At 40.3% G+C, this 20,742-nt stretch overlaps 2 protein-coding genes across 4 annotated transcripts; one reads left to right on the top strand and one right to left on the bottom strand.

Annotated features, from left to right (window-relative positions):
* LOC114437279 (ubiquitin-conjugating enzyme E2 Q2-like) lies at positions 1-5,160 on the bottom strand. 2 transcript variants are annotated; one of them, XM_028407886.1, is made up of 13 exons: positions 4,908-5,160; positions 3,161-3,265; positions 2,911-3,033; positions 2,772-2,828; positions 2,527-2,679; positions 2,231-2,315; positions 2,082-2,142; positions 1,874-1,964; positions 1,722-1,780; positions 1,562-1,610; positions 1,379-1,474; positions 1,204-1,270; positions 1-1,117 (listed from the first exon to the last, which is right to left on the bottom strand). In XM_028407886.1, the coding sequence occupies exons 1-13, from the start codon at positions 5,064-5,066 to the stop codon at positions 1,086-1,088; spliced, it is 1,137 nt and encodes a 378-aa protein (XP_028263687.1). In that variant the 5' UTR covers positions 5,067-5,160; the 3' UTR covers positions 1-1,085. The 2 variants fall into 2 exon arrangements, with proteins under 2 accessions (XP_028263687.1, XP_028263688.1); XM_028407887.1 differs by having other exon boundaries at positions 2,527-2,676.
* Positions 5,161-9,508: 4,348 nt separating this feature from the next.
* On the top strand, positions 9,509-20,742 carry LOC114437201 (neuroplastin-like). Of its 2 annotated transcripts, none has more exons than XM_028407726.1 (8): positions 9,509-9,842; positions 15,332-15,500; positions 15,592-15,686; positions 16,387-16,520; positions 16,944-17,217; positions 18,695-18,716; positions 19,661-19,737; positions 19,837-20,742. In XM_028407726.1, the coding sequence occupies exons 1-7, from the start codon at positions 9,752-9,754 to the stop codon at positions 19,719-19,721; spliced, it is 846 nt and encodes a 281-aa protein (XP_028263527.1). In that variant the 5' UTR covers positions 9,509-9,751; the 3' UTR covers positions 19,722-19,737; positions 19,837-20,742. The 2 variants fall into 2 exon arrangements, with proteins under 2 accessions (XP_028263527.1, XP_028263528.1); XM_028407727.1 differs by having other exon boundaries at positions 9,516-9,842; positions 18,707-18,716.

Here is a 20,742-nt window from a genome sequence, read left to right as displayed (position 1 = left end):
TCAAACATCTACGTTAGCTTAATTTAATTTCTCTGTACAGCCCATACCAGGAGATTTTCCTAAAAAAGTGTGACTCCATTCAATAATGATGCTGCAGTACAACATGCTGTTAACGCCGAACACAAAGGGCTTTACTGTCAGCATCACACTAGCCATCAGCCTCTACTATACTCAACAGATAGACCAATAGCACTTGCAGGACTGGTAACATAATAAGGCAAAAAGAGCCACTCAGCTTTTAAGGTTAGGCCTGTTAAAACTTCCAAAATGTCAAAACACTCATCTTCTGAGAGAACCTTATGAAGCCAAAAATATGCAGGTGCCTATATAATTCTATATCCATTGGCCTTCCTATTAACCTGTGGTTGATTTGTTCCAACAACAGCAACAGCCGATCTGCATTCAGCAGCTTTGAAGTGTTTTGATTCTGTTCGGCCCACAGTTTTAAAAAGTAAGAGCTAAAAGATACCGAGCACATCGATTTTAAGATAAGCTTTCATAATGTGAAACTGGCTCATTTATTGTCTAGGATGCTCAAATAATAATAATAATAATTAAAAAAAATGCAAAATTAGATCTCTAAAATAATATTTGCATTTATGTACCAGGTAATTTCCAAAAGAAAAACAAAAGAAATAAAACTGCAGTCAATAAAAATGGGTGTGATGAGGTGAGGAGTTTTAGTATCGATCTTCTTTGAAATTCCCCATTTAAAGACGGGTAAACTGACTGAAGCCCACTTTGTCAAAGCAGCTAAAGAAAAAGTGTTTCCCCACATTTAAAAGGAGAACAGTTTTTTTTTTTAAAGACAAATGAGCATATTTAGAAAACAGGACTGGTGATACCCTCACATCATCCTCCTCTCTAAAACACTGAGGGGAGAAGCAACGTGAGGCCACGACAAAGTCTTTCCTGGAGCGAGGTGAAGGAATACTTGTCAGATGAGCCAACGAGATGGTTCTCGCAAAAAAAAAAAAAAAAAAAAAAGATGATGATATATTCCCAGTGAGTCAGAGAGGGAAATTATTCCAAAGAAAACAAAGTGACCCAAAGACATGATCCCAGTGCATAGTGGTAGTAGCTCCCTATCCATCTTCTTTAGGTGGTGTGTACCAGCCTGGAGGAACAGAAGGAAGACATTTTCACAACAGAATCCATCAGGGTGTATGATGAGCTCCAATCATTCATGTATATTTTCTTTACCGTTTTTTTCGTGAATCTGCACCAGGGATTTGTATGACTGTTGTGCTCTGGCAAGATTGTACTGGTTCTGAAATAGAAGTGATGATAACAGAAAATATCGCTATTAAGAACAAAATACGGTTCTTTTTCCCCACTGCCACATCTTTGAGAAGCAAAACATGAGCATGTCTGTTACCCTATTGGCTCCGAACTGCACCCTGGCTTTGCCTTTAACCAGGGTTGCATTTATCTGCATAATGACAGATTCTATGGAATAGGCACTGCTCCAGCCCTGAAAACACACACACACACACACACAGGGAGATTGTGTGATTGAGCTAAATTCAATGAGGTGCACATAATCAAAGTATTAATGTACCTGTTTGGTGAGAAGTTCCATGCACAAGGCTCCTCCTCCTAAAACATAACTGACAAAAATGAAAAAAAAATCATATGTAGATTTGAAACTCTGCAATTTGGATAAAAGTGAATACTTTTTTCTGAGATATATTTTAATGTAAGCAACGATATATACTCACCCTCCAGACAGCACAGGTGAGACAACCCGTACGAAAGGTGGGTCAAAAGGGAAATTATCCTGTCATACAAGAAAAAAAAAACATGCGTTTTGAGTTTGTGCACTCACCCTCACAAAAACTGAATAACAGAGAAACATACAGACAGGACTCACTTTATAAGAGAAATTGAGAAGAATGTAGTCCACTCCTTCCTTTTCTTTTAAGACCTGCAAGTCACTATGTAATGGACTATCTGGGTCTACCCTGTAATGAAGAATGATGTGTTTAATCAAATGCGAATCAATCAAATTTAAAGAACATGCAATACTTTCAAAAATGAAAAATAATAATAATTAAAAGAAAAACAGTGTAAGCACTTACGTCCTTAACTTGACGTGCCACTCATAGAGGCTGTCACTGACTAGCTCAACTGAATAAATACCTAGAAATAAGTCACAATTACAAAGCTTAGCGTCCATCGGCAGATGAGAAAACTATAAAAACTATAGATAAATGTGTCATTTACTCACCTGTCTTGTAACTCTGTGACCTGTAGATCTCCCTGAGTTCCTTCATTAGGCGGTCTGAGGCTTGCACTGAGCCAGAGACTGCACCCTGCGATGAGAATCACAAAGATACACATACAGTAAGACACCTGGACAAAGAGGAAGCATACCAGAGGTTGTACAAATCTGATGTCTAGTTAAATTTCAAACGACTGTCCTGCCAAGGAGACCGTGTTTTGTTGTCTTGAGTAATCCTGAGGCTCAAATGAGATATGCAGAAGCAGCCCCTCAACCAACACATGAACAGAATGGGCACTCACATTCAAGTGATCTTGTCTCTGGTTTTTACGAATTTTCTCCAGGATAGCCAGATTTTCTTTTTCTATCCCGTCATCTTCTGACTTTTTTCCATCCGCAGGCTCCTCCTCTTTCATCTCGTAATGGTCCAGGTCTGGATCCAGATCAATGTCCTGCTGCCACAGTGCATCAATGATGTTTAGAAACAGGATGTAACAAGGTTGTGATAATATGAATCTAAGGGACTGTCAGGTAAATCTTTAGGCACCTCTCCCATTTCTTCTTCCTCTTCCTCTTCAGATGTCACTTCGTCTGGTGGCCCATGCTATAATAAAATGCGTAAACAGTAAGCTTCTGAATAAAATAAAGAAAAGACAGCGAGCTTGACTCTTGCTTGCCGTCTCTACCTTTCGTTCCTGGGTAATTGGGCCAGCAGGTAGAGGCTGGTCCAGCATTTCTACATCTGGATGTTGTGGCAGGTTGTAAAGGCGACAGAGGTCACAAATGAGGCGCTTCAACTGCTGAAGAAGCTGTACGCAAAATAAGAGGAATTAAATGTCAATAAATACCAGACAGTTGTTGAAGTGTATAGCCTTAGATACAGTTTGTGATTTCATTTTGTGCTGTGTGAAGCGAGATCCATACTGGACAACGCACCAATGTGCTGCCTTTTCTCACATCCTCTAAGCGCTCCAACACTTCAGCCAGGCTTGGATCATCTGAATCAACAAACCATATTGGTGGTGTTGATGGATATGATTCCTGCAACACAGACAATAATAAGACATGGAAATTAATTCATGACTCAACAGTTTACAGAACTGAGGATTTGAGAGACAATTCCACTTATAACGACATAAAATAAAGCTAAACAAAATAAATGTCATGCATAGATCTACGATGAGTGATTATTATATCGCAGTTGTGTTCATCACAAGTCATAAGACAGTTCGACTGTTGTGTGGAGAACACAGAAATATTGTTTTGCAGACTATACAATACACATCAATAAATAAATGAGAGGTAAACACTTTTGAGTTTCCTCTACAATGTTGATGGAAATGTGTCAGAGAGATGTAGTTATAAGCACTGCCACTAACCACTTTCCACTTGCCCATCACCAAGGTACAAAGCAGACCGAACAAATGCCAAAATATGTCTGCTGGCTCCACAAAAAGTGGCAATGCAACGCAGAATTCAAATGATGGCACCTATTTTTTTCCATATAAATGTGGCTGAATGGTGCATGCAACAAAAACAGATTATATATATATATATATATATATATATATATATATATATATATATATATATATATATATATATATTCTGTGCATGCTGATCAGTGTCCTACACAGTTCTCTGGAGGACTGTAGTGTGCATGAATGTATTCTAGCTTTTCTGAGACTGACTCAGCCGAGTCTCCATATGACATGACCATCAAAACATTTTTAAAAGCCTGTCTGCCTTCGCAAAATGTGCATAAGTGTAACTGTATGAGTGTTTCTGCAGCTGAGAGGAGGATGTGGTCAGGTTCTCAAAAACGTTCACCATGCTATGTGCACCCTGAATGATGAGAGTGAGCCTCTGCTGTCACATTCTGCGATGGTTAAGATAGAGATCAATCTAAATGACCAATAATGAAATAAGGAATCTAGCAGTTGTCGTTTAAATGCATTAATCTCTCGGGCCCATCTTTGTATCTACCTGATCAATCTAAATGAACACTATCACAGATCCTTAGTCGATCGGAAAAGTCGAATACAGTCAGGACGCGTTTACACTACTTCGTTTTCATGTAGATAGCAGCTTTATTTTATTCTGAGTTCAAACCTGGGATCGGTCTATTTACTGAAAAGGCAGAAAACTGCGGAACATCATTCCTGTAAACCGCCTGTATTTAACGTTAAAGACGTGATCGATACTTCATCAGTTCAGACAAACGTATCGACTGAAATGTTGTTTAAAATCAGATGCGATAGTGGGGATACCCACACACACACACACACTCACACTGAATAACGCCACGATTAAACTACATACGATCCAGTAGTTACAAAGTTAGCCGCTGTAGTCCTGCCAACAGTAACGCAGTTATTTTGGCTAACAAAACAAGCTAACGTTACTTTCAGTTAACAGGCTAGCCAAAGCTACCGCAGCGTCGTTACTCTTCGACGTTTTATTGTACACTTTTTCAAAGTGAATTTAACACTGGGTGTACATTGGATTATTTAATCCACGTGGTTTCTTTAATGTGGATGTCTTAACACCAAATGATAATAGAAGCGAACACTTTTATTTGTAGTTAATTAGTAAACACGGTACCTTCCGCGGACTGATTTGGTTTCAGTCGTTAGTCAGTGGCTGGGCTAGCTTGTGCGCAGCAGAGCTGGCCTGGACTCACCGTGATGTTGCAGTGAATGATCAGCAGCTTCTCTCCCGTTACGTTGAACTGGCAACTGAGCTCATCGGGTTTCCAGTCTATTATTCTAAATCGTTCGTGGTTTGGGTCAAAAATTGACTCCAGAAACTTCAGTTCGGCCTTCAGCCCCGAAACCGACATCTTCTACTCATCTCAAACCACCAGGCCGCTGGCAGAGGGGAAGTCGGGGCGGAATGCGACCGCGCAGTCGACTCGGGTCTACGGTTCTCGCATGTTAGCGTGAGAACAACAACAAAGGGCTGGAGGGGCAGCTTTATATAAACCTATATGTGCTGCACGCTGTCAGTGGCGTTTTTTTTAGAGTTATGGCACTAAACTAATGTTTTTGTATCTTACTTCATTTTATTTATGGCACCAATATAGTGGCAGACACCACACAAACAATAGAAAATACATCAACAATTCAGGGCTACACATAATATTTAGATATAAAATAAATTAAAATGTATTTGTCAGATGTCCAGGGGCCCCCCAAAAAAAACAAAAACCACAAGATTTGTGTGTGTGTGTGTGTGTGTGTGTGTGTGTGTATATATATTAAAAAATACAAGTGTGTACAGTGTAAAACAGGTAATACATTCTCATAAACAGGTTTACATGTTAATACCTGGGAAATATGGTATTGGTTGGCATATAGGTCTATGTGTATTAATTATAGCTTCCTGCGTATTCTATCACACTATTTGATGGAATCTTGCAGGTAACAGGGGCCCAAAACTAAATATTTTCTCACAACTGTTTGTCCCAGTTCTGTGATATAGCGTAATCAAAACAAGTTAAAGTTATTATTCAGTTTACATTAATATGAGAAACACATGTTGTTCCATCTCATATATGAGTGTGCATCCTATTCTGCAGCAGTACAAATGGTTCTTGTGTGGGGTTTTTTTATGTGTTAAAGACCTTAAAAATCGCCTCAAGACAAAAACCTGATGCAGTTGTTCCATGCTGCCAAATGACCTAGTATTAACTGACCCTGGAATTGGTGGAGGGGCAATGCTGGCTCCAAGTTCCTCTGGTTTTCCATGTTAGGTGGACCATTCAAGGTGAAGCTCACTTTGTTGCTGCTCCTTCGCCCCTCTCTTACATTCCCTTCACTGCAACAGAGTTGGCAGATAGGATGACTTTCCCTCAATTAATAAAACATGTTCTGAGTTACACTGCTGGGATGTATACACTATCATACATCACAGAGCCCAATTACAGGAGTTTGTCCAGGGTTCTGGAGATCATGGGGTCATTGTGATGAAAAGCTTCCTCTACATAGCTCTGAAGAAATTGCTGCAGCATTTGCTCAGCTGTCTCTTAAAGGCATATGGAGGTATGAGGATCAAAGGCCTGCCAGCATGGGCAACAAATGGCTGCAACAGAACCACCTCTTAAAACACCCAAAGTTGAGCCTGTTTGTAACCCGCGGAGGCACCAATGGAGTGATCAGCCTATCTCTCCAGAAATCAGAGCAAAGGGAGCAGCTGTGATCGTAGACATTGGCATGTTGGACAGACACATCTTTGCACATGCACTGAAGACGGTTCTTTAAAATTCCACATACAGACAACATGCAGGCGCTCTCCAGGCTGCACAGAGTTCAGCCCATGACACCTCTGGATCAGGCTGTGTTTTGGATACGTTATAAGATATAAAGGAGCCCATCATCTGTAGACACAGTCCTTCAGAATGTCTTGGTTCGCTTACAGCTGTGTTGATGTCATCGCAGCTTTGCTGACCACAATATTTATCTGCACCTCAGCTGTAACTTTATTGTGGAGACTGGTTTGTACTGGGAAAAAAAGTTAAGTATGATAAGAATGAAGATTTCTTCTTGGTGTGATTATTAGGTGACGAAGAGTTAATGCAGAAACTCCTGCCCTGTGTGAAGCACTTTAATATGGTATATTTCATGTATTTATTAGTGTGAGTGGTTATGCACTAGTTTGACAGTAGATGGCAGCACAAGCAAGACAGAGCTACATGTGATTCACAGTGTTGTATGAACATCTGTGTCCTTCTACAACCATTGATATAGGTGTTTACAGTCCTGTGGATGAAACACTATGAAAATAATGCCGTTCACATTTTATTTAAGAAAGTCAGTGAGAAAAATCCATAAACATACAATACATGGAGTTTCATAATCAAAATATTTCACTGTGAAAATAGAGAACAGGAATGAAAGAAGAAACCGTTAACCTATGAATTATCACATAGATTTTAACCACTGCAACTCATCAAAAAAAACACACACACACACACACATGAATAACTGAAGGACTGACTGATGTTTAAAATGTCCTGATGATTTTGTGACTAACATTTTCAAAGCTGTTATTTTTTTAAAGCATAAAAGCTTTCAGGAAAAAATTTCTTCAACAATATTATTAACCCTTATGCACTGTTCGGGACATTTTTGTCCTCTGAGAGTAATTTTTCTGTTTATTTTGGCCATAACTTTGTCAATATGTGAGCAAATTGAATCATTTTTACTCAACAAGCTTAATTTTACATAAATTTTGTTAATATGATTATGTAGTGCCATGGCTGTGCAGTCAAAAAATGTGGTTATAATGGAAGTCTATGGGACAAAAATGGCCACGAACAACACATTAGGGAGAAAAAAATGAAAATCCAGTGCTGTGCAAAAACTAATAATGCAATAAAGTCATTTTTTTACTGATATTTGACATGACCAAGACTGTAATAAAGGTTAAAAAAAAATCCAGTCCACATTCACCTTTTCTATTAAAAATGAGCCATTTTGTGTGTTTTTTTCCATTTATTTGCACCACCCCTTATAAAATTGGTGATTAAAGGGTTAAAATCCTGGGGGAAAATGATTTTTTTACTACTGTTGATCAGAACTGAAGTTAATTAAAAGGTCTATGCAAAAAAATTTCAAAACAATATTTATCTGATATATTTTTAAAACCGTTAAAGTTAGGGGACGTTTTTGTCCCGAACAACACATAAGGGTAGTGTTTGCAAACGTTGCACAAGGGTTAATAGCAAAATCAAGCCTGCTTATTTACAGACCATTTGAATGTAACACTCTCCATTAGCACGTAATTCATGGCATAGTGTGCCATATGAAGCTGTGCCATTAAAGGCTATCATCCTGTCTAAAATCTTTACAGGTCCACCAACCTGAAAAACAGAGCAAAGAAAAAAGGAAAGATGTGAAACTATACTGGTTAACTTCTCTTAAAAGTTAAAGTCAAAGCCCAAAATCTAATACAGAATCACAGGTCTCACATGACAAAACAATCTTTAAAATTACTTTTTATATTCCCACACTACACAACTCCTTTGTCTGACAGCTGAAACAGACCAAGGACATGCAGTATATGTGATGTTGCTGTGAAGAGAGATGTCAAATAGTGATTTGACTTTAGGATTAAAAGTCTACTTAAAGCCTCAGGTGCTGCCAGGGCTTAGCCAGAGTGAGAAACTGTTTGACCTATGACACTATTAATTCCTTGTAGTGCCATGCTCAGCACTAAACGGCCTGCTGTCTAAAAATGGTTCAGCGTCAGTGACTGAGAAATGCTCTTTCTACTGGTGGCAGCAACAATATTAGTCTACATGAGCAAAACTAGCTGATCATGATTTTGGCAACAATTTCTATGTGTCAGGACCACCACCATCCGGAGAGACCTCACAGACAACAGTGACAACAGATATGACTTTGTCAGACACGACATAGAAAGAAGGATCAAGGTAAAGCCACTCGAAGAAGCTGAGGTGCAGTCTAAACAAGAGTGTACTTAAAGCAATCACACACACATTAAGGTGCCCTCTATACGGTTTGTTTTATGTGAGTATGGACGGCATTGTGCTATTGTTGTGTTTGGGATTTTTAGCACCTACAATAGATGCTTGTGGTCTAATTTAGATGTGGTAATCAGAATACAGACACTTTTTATTTTTTTTATGACTATATTATAAAAAAATGGTCAAAGGGGTCAAAGGTCAAACTATACTACCCAGTGAGCTAACAACTTAGCTAAATTGGAAGCTGGTCACTTGTCAGCATTTCTGGCATAGCACCAACATTTTAAATAACTTTTTGAAATCAGCAACTTATTTGAGCAGGAGGTTAAAACCACACATTTTAATTTAAAGTCGATAAATTAAGAAACAACTCTAATTTACTGCACTTACTTACAGTGCATGCCTTTGACTTAAGCAACTATTTAACAATATGATTCAATTGTTTGTATATCAGACAGATAGACTACATATATCATAATAATGGCTCACATGTATAATTTCTCATTCCAGTACCTTGCTATTATCATGACATTTCTCATTATGAGTTTGTTTCTATATTAGTCTCTGTAATTATTTCATGATTATTATTATGAGAAACTTCATGCTGTGTTTATAATAAAAGAAAATCAACCTTCCGGACATGTGTCCATGTTTCAGCCTGTCTTAGTGAAATTACAGCGTCCATCTTGTTCATTGTTTTCATAATTGATTTCTGCTCCACTTAAGTGATTGAACATTGTGTGATGTACCGGCTCCTCTCTCTCACGCTCTGCGCTCCTCTCAAGATCTCGCGGGATTTTAGGATTTCAGGGCTGGTTAAAAAAAAAGGTGTCTCCCTCGCTGCACCGGGCTGTCAGCAGAGCAGCACAGGTAGCCAGCAGCAGTAGCAGCGCTGCGGGCTCCTGCTAGTCTACCTAGCGACACTTCGCTTTTTTTCGTGTTTGACACGACCCGGAGGGTGCGAATCTTCCTCAGGAGCAGCATCATAACCCACTCAGGTCACCTACCGGCATTTTCCCCATCCACCGTCTCCGAAGATGATACCTGGAAAAGGAAGAGCTGCAGTCATGTCCTTCTCGGTGGCGATATTCGGAGCGCTGATGCTGCAGTCCGTCTCTTCCCAGAACGGTATGAGCTCTGTTTACTGAAAATATGTGACGGTGAAGCCGCATCATGGCGAAAATACGGTTTAAATGGAGGAGTAGACGCCCGCAGTCACTTTGGGGGGCATTTTTAATTCATCGTTTGAAGACTCTTTTAATCATTAGGAGCGATGTGTCTCACAAGCCTCGTTAGATAATCCCTTAACGTGACACTAAAAGACAAACATGTGAATCGATGCTTTGATTCTCCTGCATTAAAAAAAACGACGGGTCAATAAATGATTAATAGGTTACAATCTGTATTCGTTAGGCGGATGTGGGCCACACGGAGGCCTGTGTGATGTCCCTAAAATGTCCTTTAAGTGTAGAGCAGAATACAGAACCGATACATGAGCCTGCAGTCTGCAAGGTCCCGCTCATTAGGCTGAGGAAAAGGTGACACACACACACACTCACTCACACACACAAACACACACACACACACACACACACAATCAACATGCTGTCACGCTTGGGTCTGTGGTTGAGGAATCCAGTGTGCGCCTCTGCCCTCCTCCTACCTCCTGGTAATGAAGCCCATGGTGCAGGCCCGTGTAATTAGATGTAGGACCTGAGCAGTGCTGCTCTGTAAATAGCATCAGTCCATTTTGCTGCATGCTTCTATTTTTAGAACAGAGATGCTGCACTGGGATCCACGGCTTTAATGTCCTCTTACAACACTGAATCTGTTAACTCTTCGCTGAGATGTGCTGCACTGCAGAGGGCCATTGATTTCTCACAGCACAGTTCTACTTGTCTAAATGACCCACGGCTCATAAATCTCATCCCCACCGAACAGATTAGGGCAGTGTAACCCTCTCTCAGCTGAGTATCTGTTGGTGCGACTGTCTCTCTGTGTGTGGCTGACAATTGAGAGTGTGTTCAGCTTTGGCCTTGTGGACCATGTGTAGGATTGCATTACACATTCTCTTCCTATACTGCACACCCACTCAGACTCTTCTTCAATCAGATAAAGCAGAAAAAGCTCATTTTTGGTCAGAAGTAATTCTTCTTTATCTGACTCAGGGTGGTCTCAGGGAGCTCTCTGTCTCTTCATTTCTTTGTCCATCTGCAGCTGGTAATGTAGGATGCTAACACACACTGTGCAGCCAACCACATATCAGAAGCCATTTGTATAATGGCTGTTCATACGTGAAGCTATTACCAGTCAGGTTCCCTATAGATGTGCAGTCGGTTGCAGCCAGCAGAGAAGCTGTTATTTAAAACCACGTTTTGTTTAAATCCCGTGATCGCATTGATGTATTCAAATGCTGTTTTCTTAAATGATTATTGATTGTTATATGTGCACTAGTATTTTGAGTGTGATAAGAGTTATTTAGTGTTCAAGGTATGCTCTCTGCATGTAAACTGCATGTAATCGGCCACTGATAGAATCCAGGATGCTGTTGCATTGGCTTTCTGAACCTTCTTTGGTGGTACACTGAAATGTGAGAAATCAAGATTTAGATGACCTGAAAGCAAACATTTCTGCATACAAGCAACGATAAAACTAGAAATAATATAAATCCTAAATCTGATTAAACTTATATAATGGGTACTAAAATGCACTATTACCTCTTAATCTGCATATTCTGACTGGTTTTCACACTTCGTTTGTGACACATGGGAGCGTTGCTGTAAGAAACCCAACCTGCCTACAGTGTGCTTGTGTAGTGATTGAAATCTGAAAGGAAGGAAGTAACAAGGCAGAGGCAGTGTTTTATATTAACCACTCTATGCACAGCTTCTGTGAACACAAACCTCATCTGTGTTGTCGCAATATTTTGTGCATGTGAGCGTAGTGAGTGATGAGAGAGGGCCGGGAGGAAGGTGCAGGCTTTCACCCTGCAGGGACATTTGTTTCTGTCCTGTCTCAGTTCAGCCTTTCACACGGTTGAACACCTGTTAAACCTGTGCACTGAGCGTGTTGTGCCGTTTTCTTGTATGCTGACGTTTGCATGCGTTTTGTTTGTGCAACAGTTGGATACCTTACAGTTGAACCACTACCGTTGCTTCTTTTTTGTGTGCTGGTTTCATAATTAATGTACATTTCTGTTATATTTAGCATCAAACACAGTCCCAATTTGGAACAGGAAATAAAAGCTTTCACAGCTCAGCTGTTTTTGAAGCTTTTAAACATCCTAATTCAGCATCAGCATGAGGAGCATGACTGCAGGACTGTGTCTGAACTGATGCCACATGATGCTGATGCGTTTGTGCACATTCACTTTAAAGTGTTTGTTAAACTAAATGATGTGTGTGGCGTTGACCTTCTGCTCTGACAGACTAATAGTTTAACATTGAGTTCAGCTACTCTTTATGTGTTGGTACAGTAACTGGGACTGTGGCCAGAAGCACTTCATGTTAAGTCAGTTTAAATAGACTCCAGAGAAGGTATCTCTTATGACTATTCCTGGCCATCTGTTGTCAGGTTGTGCTGTTAGATTTGCTGTTTGACTAATCAGCCACAAATTAGCATACATGGAAACCTTTTGATTAGATGTTTCATTTGCTGCTATGTGGTTTAAGCACCATTTAACCATTTGAGTCCACAGCCAATGACAGGACATCACTACATGTGGTTAAAAGCTATTAACTGAAAGCTGTTTATTAATTTCTAAGCAATCTAGGATGCTATAAAAGCATCACATACAGAGCTGATGTGATTACTCACTACTACTATTTCTCTGCTGATGTTGTTCTGCTGTGAAGATATTTGTACTAGTCTTGTTGTAAGATGTTATTTTATCTTTTTTTGACATTTTGTAAAACAGTGGGTGTACAGTATATCATGAAACAACCCACACATCACATGCATATTCCCTCATATTCACCAAGAAAACAAACAAAAGCATGCATATTTAATGCAGGACATACTGCAGAAACACAACACATGCAAGATATAATACGTAAAAAAACGTAACAGGCAAAAAAAAAACATTTGGAACATATTATACAAAAAGGCATTAAGCAAATAATTTTGTAATTTCATAATATCACAAATTAACCTTTCCTTAAGTTTTTTTTTTAATATATATATAAATATATCCTCTCTTCAAAAGGATTATTTCAAGCCAGTGAGTGGAGCTGCAAAGATTTTATTCCAGCTTCTCAAGTGTGATGCTTTTCTTTGTTTTACTTCATAGTACTGTGAAATCTTGGTCACATAATAACAACAGCTTGAGCTTTAATATCAGTACAGGCGTAGCTCATTCTCTGTTTTACACCAACAACAGCAGCTATTGTTCAAAAATGAAAAAAAAAATGAAAAAAACCCATGAGACACACTGATTCACAAACCACAGCTAAGCTAGCATCCGCCTCACGCGAGTGATGTCACTTAGGCAGTACAGCATGGCGTGCGGGGTCAAGGCCACCGGCTCAGCATTTTTTGACACATCTCTGCTGTCAGAGGCGACAGGGTCCATCACTCAGCACTTCTGTGTTAGGAGCTGAGGTGTCGGTTTTCAGGCACGCGCATGTTATTTATTGGTACTTGCTGTAGAATCTATATCTATAAAAACATGTGATGGTCTGTGTTGTGTTGGTCTGCCGGATCTGGTTGGCTATGTCTCTTCCTCTTCCTACTTTGTTGCTGTCGAGTGCTTCTATGGAAACGGAGGGGGTCTATCACCATGCGCCCACGCGCTCCCCAGACCCAGATCTGCAGCTTCTATAAATCTCCTCTCCAGCTCATGCTCTCCGTGGTGCCTATAGACCATAGTTATGACTACACCCCCACGCATCCGTCCTTCTCTCACTGTGATCATTGGTTTTGCTTCTATTGCATAGACTTCTGTCAGTGACACCCCCTGTTATAGAACAGTAATGTAAACATGCTTCTCTTCTAAAAATGTCTTCAACATACAGATGTGAGGTACTGGAAATGACAAGGTCACATGGAGGTCTTTTGGAAGTGAGCGCTGCATGGATAGCACACACATTTATGTGAAGTCATTAATTGGACAAGAGCAGCCGAACAGTTCAAGCTTCACAGGAAAAGCAGTGACAGTGGCTCAGGCAGATCTGACATCGTCTTTGTCTGTTACCAAAAAAACCTTTTCTCACAGGCATTAGAACCATCACTACGTCACACTAGGCTTTAGGAAATGGTGGATGTCATTTGTTTCACAGAAAATGAAGCAGACTTATTATTACTGACCAAAAAATTAGCTTGGACAATAAGTTGTTCTTATCTTTTATTTTCATTCAAATTTTTAATATAATTTGTGTTTTTACATCATGTTGTTTTTATCCTTCTGTGTCTTCTCTTTTAATTTAACCTGTTATTTTCTTGCTTTTCCATTCTACATCTTCTGTTTTATGGACACTCTGCCCCTCTGAACCACCACTTCCAGCGGGCTTTGTGAAATCACCCCTCTCTGAGACTAAGCTCACGGGCGACACCTTTGAGCTGTACTGTGACGTGGTAGGTAACCCTACCCCTGAAATCCAGTGGTGGTACTCTGAGATCAACCGGGCCGACTCTTTCAGGCAGCTGTGGGACGGCGCTCGTAAGCGCCGGGTCTCTATTAGCACAGCCTACGGCATCAACGCTGTGAGCGTGCTCGGGGTCTCGTATCTCACACTGGATGATGCTGGGACCTACGAGTGCAGAGCCAGCAACGACCCGCGACGTAATGACCTCCATCAGAATCCAGCCACCACCTGGATTCGTGCTCAGGCCACTATAACTGTGCTGCAGAGTGAGTGGTCAGTGTAGAGAACCACCCCCGCCACCCCCGTCTCTCCCTTCAGAACCTGTGTGAGTCAGCCTCCCTCAGATCTCCCTAGAGGACCACTAGCTTCCTCTGTAGGTGCCATCCTCCCCCCCTACAGACTTGAAAAATGAAGAACACCATCATCTTGTCCTCATTTTATCTTTTACAATCCCTTAGTTCAGTACATCGTTTTAAATACATCCAGTAGAGCTCAGTTTTCCTTCATTTCCTCTGTCATTCATTTTGGTTTCTGTTTTTTTCAGTTTCCTAAATTATCATATTTTCTTTCTTGTTATGTGTTGTTTTAAATGTTTGCAGACTGCACTATGATACATAGAAATATATATGTATATTGTAAATCCTTTATTTTTAGTCCTCAGAGCCATTATTCAACTCTACTTTTGAGAAAGACCTTTTTTTTAATCATTGTACAGCAACCATGACTTTTAGCTTCCAACCCTATTGAGACAGGGTGTAGCAAATTCAAACTACTTCATCACTTGAGTTAAAAACTAAACGGGCATCCACCTGAATCAGAAAGGGAATGAACTTCTACTTCAAGGATCTCGGATGCCTGAAATAATTCCTCCCACTTTGCAGCTCTTATGTCTGTGCTATTCTGCCTAAGGTCTGGTTGGCTGTAGTGTTAGACTGCACCCTTTTAATGTTTTACCGTTTATCTTCTTATACACCGTCACCCATCAGCACAAGCAAGCATCCCTTCTGTTGTAGCTGAGGTATGTCTCTGTTGCAGAGCCGTCGATTGCTGCCTCAGAACACATCACTCTTCCTGTGGAAGGTGACAGCCTCACCCTGCAGTGCAACCTGACCACCGCCCACAGTGGGCACCAGGAGAGCTTCTGGATGAAGAACGGGGAGGAGATCGCTGAGACGCGCAGCCCAAACAAGAACACCGAGTACAGGTAGCTGGTAAAACGGTAAAGCTTTTGCATGAGTTTCAGGGAGATGTTTAGGCTGCTGTGACTTGATGTGTGGTGTGTTTTTTCTCTGCAGGCTGAACAGACCAAGAGGAGAACACGCCGGGGTGTACATGTGTGTCTACACCTTCGACTTGGCTCCCCCAGCCAACGCCACCATCGAGGTTAAATGTAGGTGTTGATTTGTGAGCTACAGAGCACATTAGAGATGTCGCAGATAGATGTGTCCTCAAGCACTAGCAGCCCCGTCATGTGTAGGACCTGTGATTTCAAACAGCTCTGCTGGCTGCTCAGGGGCAGCCGGCGCCCTTGACACCTCCATCCAGCCATTGCCCGGCTCAGTGGCAGCAGATGGTGTCTTGTTTGTCTGATGGCAAGGGATTAAGTCTCAACGGTAAAATCTGGTCAGCCTTTTTCTGCTGTCACACATGCATGGCTATGGAGGCAAATTGGTTTCTGGGGCAGTGTACATTTATGTTCGTACAGGCAGTTTTACAACATGCTGGTTTATTAGATAATATATGCAATTTCCCCATTGTGGGACTAATAAAGGTTTCTTAATCTTAACATGTGGTGTAAATGTTACTGTTTTATTTGGGGGGTGTCATTTAGACTGCTTGATTTCTCTGCTCCAGCTATTTTAATGCAAGTTATTGTTGCTTTTGTTCAAACTCTTGAAAGAGCTTTGTGAATTTTACCTAAAAAGGAACATAAATAAACTATGTTATATTATCCGATCACTGAAAGGTGGTAATTGATATCAAATGATACAACAAGTAACAAGAAGCCTCTACATATGTAAATAAAATGTTAAAAATCAAAGAATTTTTTTATTTAATTGTATTTAACACTCGCTCTTTCACTGTTTTAGCTTCTCCTGAGATTACCGGCCACAAACGCAGTGAGAATAAGAATGAGGGTCAGCGCGCATTGCTGTACTGTAAGTCTGTGGGCTATCCTCATCCAGTCTGGACCTGGCGCAAGTTCGAGAACGGCGTTTTTAGGGTATGTCAAATGAGTTTTGCTATGGAAAAAATATCATTAGACATATCATACATGATTCGTGGTGCACTGGCATGTGTGTCAGTGGGTTGCAGTTATGTTAAGTAACCTTCAGGAGTCTGGATGTTTGCCTTGTAAGCAGCAGGAAACACTGAGATCACTGGAGGTTAAGAGGTTAATATCCTCTTTGGCTTTGCAGCACTTCACTCACACCGACTTACTCTAATTATTCAAGCTCAAGTTGTATTTATGACAACACCAAATAGAAAATCTTAAATTTATTGTACAATTCATTGTAATGTGAATCATTAAAGCGAGAATGAACATAATGTATGTATGATAATGTGATTTGTGATGATTTGTGAAATAAATAAAAAAAATACTCTCAGTAGTTATTTTATGGATTTCTCTCTGATTCTTTGGTAGGAAATCGACAATACGACTGGACGCTTCTTCGTCAGCAGCAGAGACAACTACACCGAGCTCCACATTTTGAACCTGGACATCACTTTGGATCCCGGCGAGTACCACTGCAACGCCAGCAACATTGTTGGGTACCGTGACGAGAAGTCTGTGCTGAGGGTCCGAAGCCATTTGGCCCCTCTGTGGCCTCTTCTGGGGGTTTTGGCTGAGATCATCATCCTGGTCGTCATCATTGTTGTTTATGAGAAGCGCAAGAAGCCAGAAGATTTACAAGACGGTGAGTCACCAGTGATGCTGTTTTTTCAGTGCTCAGTTTTTAATATACAGTATGTGGCACACTTTCCTTCACCAGAGACACCAGCACAGTCACCCGATACTGTGTTGTGCCTGCATTTAATAATTCAGTCTGGTGAGGTAGGCCCAGTAGGCAGACACTGTTGCAGAAGGTCGCACCTTGTCAGGACACTTTACTGTGTTTAATATTCATTAGAAATAAGATACTTTAGTGTTGCAGAGGTGGACACTTTTAATTATTAATGGCTTCCAGGGACCTTGTGGTGTCCCATGTTTGTGCAGCCTCGAGACTCATTATTTAGCAACCTGCGTTTGCCATCCTGCGATTTTCTGATATGACTTGAGTACTTTATTATCCAGATATTGTAAATTATGCATTAATGGTATTTGGCGACCTTTTCCCCTCAAACAGAATTTTGATGGTGTCACATGCTGATTAGATGCAACATGCAGAGAATGACTGACAGCTCAGAGGTGGCTCTGATAGACAGGAATAGATTGTCATTAAGGTTTGTTACTCTTTCACTACTGCACTGTTGCAGAATTTAGGAGTGTTAAAGTCACCTTGAGGAGCCTCTCGGTAGCAGCACAAAATGGCTGCGTGAATCTCACAGAAGATTCTTGCTTTGACTGTAAATATTTCCTTTTTTTACATGTGTGTGTGTGTTTTTTTCAATTTAGATTAGATTTGAATATTTTCACAGATTGTTGTAATATCTCCCGCCTTCCCTCCCTTTTCCCAAATTGCATAACCTAAACCATGTTTGTGGTAAGTGTGAGACTTCGCATGCCTCATGAATTTCAATAAGCATTCAGCCTCATCTTCTTCTAGTTCACAGCACACTACACAGCTCTGTTAAGCTTCCTCTGTGTTTTATTTTACAAAATAACACCTCACACTCATTGTTACTGCAACAGTGAAACAGCATGCAAGTCAGTGTAGAGAATTGAAACTATGGTGTTTATCAGTCATTTCTCGTACCACTGTTCCACACTGCTTCACTTACTTATTACCTACAGTAGAGGGCTGATATTGATGGAGCTGCTTCTGACTAATCTCTCTGACCGAACAGATGTTCTCTGTGAGCGCTGCTTGTCTGTGCATGACAACTTTACTTTTTTTTTTTTTTTTTTTTTTAATTTGAAATGTTGCCTGTTGGAAACTTTCCTTGCTTGTTCATGCAGTTTTTTAATGCGCTGTTCAACTGCGTTTCTGTGTGTGTGTGTGTGTGTGTGTGAGTGGATTCATGAAGTGTACCTTTATTCAGCATGACAGACTATATTGTGTTACTCCATCCAGGCTGCCTTCTCATTCCATAACACCGTCTTTCCACACACATACAAATGAACCACATCCTCAGGGCCAATGTGTTAGTTAAAACACTTCACCAACATGTGCAGCTTGATTTTGATTTCATTTTCTGGACCTCATTTCTCCATATTTTCCTTTTTTGCCTCAGATGACGACCTAGCTGGACCAGCGTAAGTATAAATTTACCGTTTGTCTGTTTAGCTTAGTAAAGTAATGTGTGTTTTTATCGTGGCACACGTGTCACTCCTGACAGTCTGTAGACCTCACTGTGGAGAACTCCCCAACACCGGGTGTAGGTGTTACTATTAATGTTTGAAACAGTTTAATCTTCGTGTTAAAATGAGCAGGAGTAGGCGAATTTTTAAGCCAATTGATATAGATTTTGTTGTCAGCACCCTCCTGTGGTTTTTTGGCAGTAATTTGCCAGTGGGGTGGGACGTGGCAGCAAATAAATGGAGCATAAGCTTGCCACAAACAAAAGACGTCGGCCTTGTAACACATCTTGTGAAAGGGTTTGTCTTGACTAGTCTGTACATAAAGATGGATGAACCTGCTGAAGTGGTTTCAAGGCTCAGTGTGGGTGCTCTGGCTGTCGCCATGTTGGCAGCCCCTGAGTTCATCTAAATCCTGGTAAATTTATAACTTGAACACTGGCTTCATTTCTCCAACCAGGAAATTGCTCCTAAAAATAAGCAGGATCACTGTAGCAACAACACATTGTCAGTAGCTCGCCTGTTTCACAGTGGTCCAAAACCAGCTTGTGTTCCTGATATGGAGTTAAAACAAAAGTAAAGATAGAAACAGGAATGTAGATCATGCTGAGATTTTTTTTTAAATATAACTGGATCCTGGTCTGGTGCACTCCTCCACAGTTATAACTAAAAATTGTTTACCTCACAGTAATGCTGCAACTGAGTAATGTTCCATAAACGGTTAAAGTGATCGTTCAAAAATCAATGTCTCTCTTAAAAGCTTAAAAGTGGTGTGTCGATGTTGTGAGTTGTTTTGCCAAACAAATAATCCACTGCCAATTCTATCAGTTATTTAGTCAGTGATTTGAAAGCAGTATAACAGTTCCATCGATAACATTTGTGTCATTTGCCTCCTGCTAAAGGAAAACCAATTCCACCAACAATCACAAAGACAAGAATCTCCGTCAGAGGAATACGAACTGAGCAGCCCGTCTGCTGAGTAAGTATTAAATTATTAAGAGGAGGCCTGATGATAAATATGTATGACAGGCCTGTGGCCACAAACAACATGTTGACTGAATTCTCTCTTTGTGTGCAGGTCTCATTACACATGTATTGACCATATGAAGGTAAACAAGAGGGGGCTCCATAGCAGTTGTTCATAGGATGTATCTGCCATTTGCTTGTGGAGGAATTAAACGAGGCATGCCTTATGATTTTATTGTGTGAGGGTGTGAGGTCAGCAGGTATGCATCGGAATTGTTGACATTATAACCATTGTTGCTGCATGCAGTTGTTGACGTTTTTTGGTTTTCTTTCCCTCTTATCCACATATTTTACATTTTTACTACTTCTACAGTAATGCATGCAAGGTGTTGACCTTCTGTTTGATACAGAAATGGCTTCTTTTTTCAGTTTGTTTTTCTCTGAGAGTGGCTTCATGTAGATAATCTGTACTATGTGTTATAGAGGAAAAACAAAATCTCAGCAATGTATAAGAAAATATCACCATAATCTGGTATGACAGATGTGTACAGTTTTATCATTCCACTGCATACCATTCATATCTATTGCATTTAAGGGCTTTGCAATGTCCCTCTAAATTTGATTAAGGTTTACTTTACTGTATGTATTAAATCAATATAACAATGTATCAGATCACCATTAATATAAAGACTATTCATATTATATGATGCACTTACATGTTGAGAATAATGTATAAACCTACTTTAGGAGATATGTACTAATCATTCTGACATATTGTTTTATATTTATGTGTATTGTACAGCATGGCTATTATCCTATGCAATTATTATCCATATCAATATATTGAAAATCATTGCAGCTTTTGATTTCTCCGTGACAAAGCTTTAAACTATAGTAGGATCACCATAGAGCGTTGACGGCATACAACACAGCTGCATGACTTCTGTACCGCTGACGTGGGAGGGTGGTGAAGAAGAGAGCCCACGTCAGAGCTGACACGTGTGAAGCAATTCCAAGA

This window comes from Parambassis ranga, chromosome 6 (assembly GCF_900634625.1).
Source record: "Parambassis ranga chromosome 6, fParRan2.1, whole genome shotgun sequence".
NCBI classification, from domain to species: Eukaryota; Metazoa; Chordata; class Actinopteri; family Ambassidae; genus Parambassis; species Parambassis ranga.
Note: the sequence above shows the minus strand (reverse complement) of the source record. Positions and strands in the feature narration are given on the sequence as shown.

Coding starts and splice junctions, on each gene's coding strand:
- LOC114437279 (XM_028407886.1), bottom strand. CDS start 5,066: ATGTCGGTTTCGGGGCTGAAGGCCGAACTGAAGTTTCTGGAGTCAATT. Junction 2,829..2,910: donor CAATTACCCAGGAACGAAAG/GTAGAGACGGCA, acceptor ATTTTATTATAG/CATGGGCCACCAGACGAAGT. Junction 1,781..1,873: donor TTCTCAATTTCTCTTATAAA/GTGAGTCCTGTC, acceptor CTTGTATGACAG/GATAATTTCCCTTTTGACCC.
- LOC114437201 (XM_028407726.1), top strand. CDS start 9,752: ATGATACCTGGAAAAGGAAGAGCTGCAGTCATGTCCTTCTCGGTGGCG. Junction 9,843..15,331: donor GTCCGTCTCTTCCCAGAACG/GTATGAGCTCTG, acceptor TCTCTGTTGCAG/AGCCGTCGATTGCTGCCTCA. Junction 16,521..16,943: donor TCGAGAACGGCGTTTTTAGG/GTATGTCAAATG, acceptor ATTCTTTGGTAG/GAAATCGACAATACGACTGG.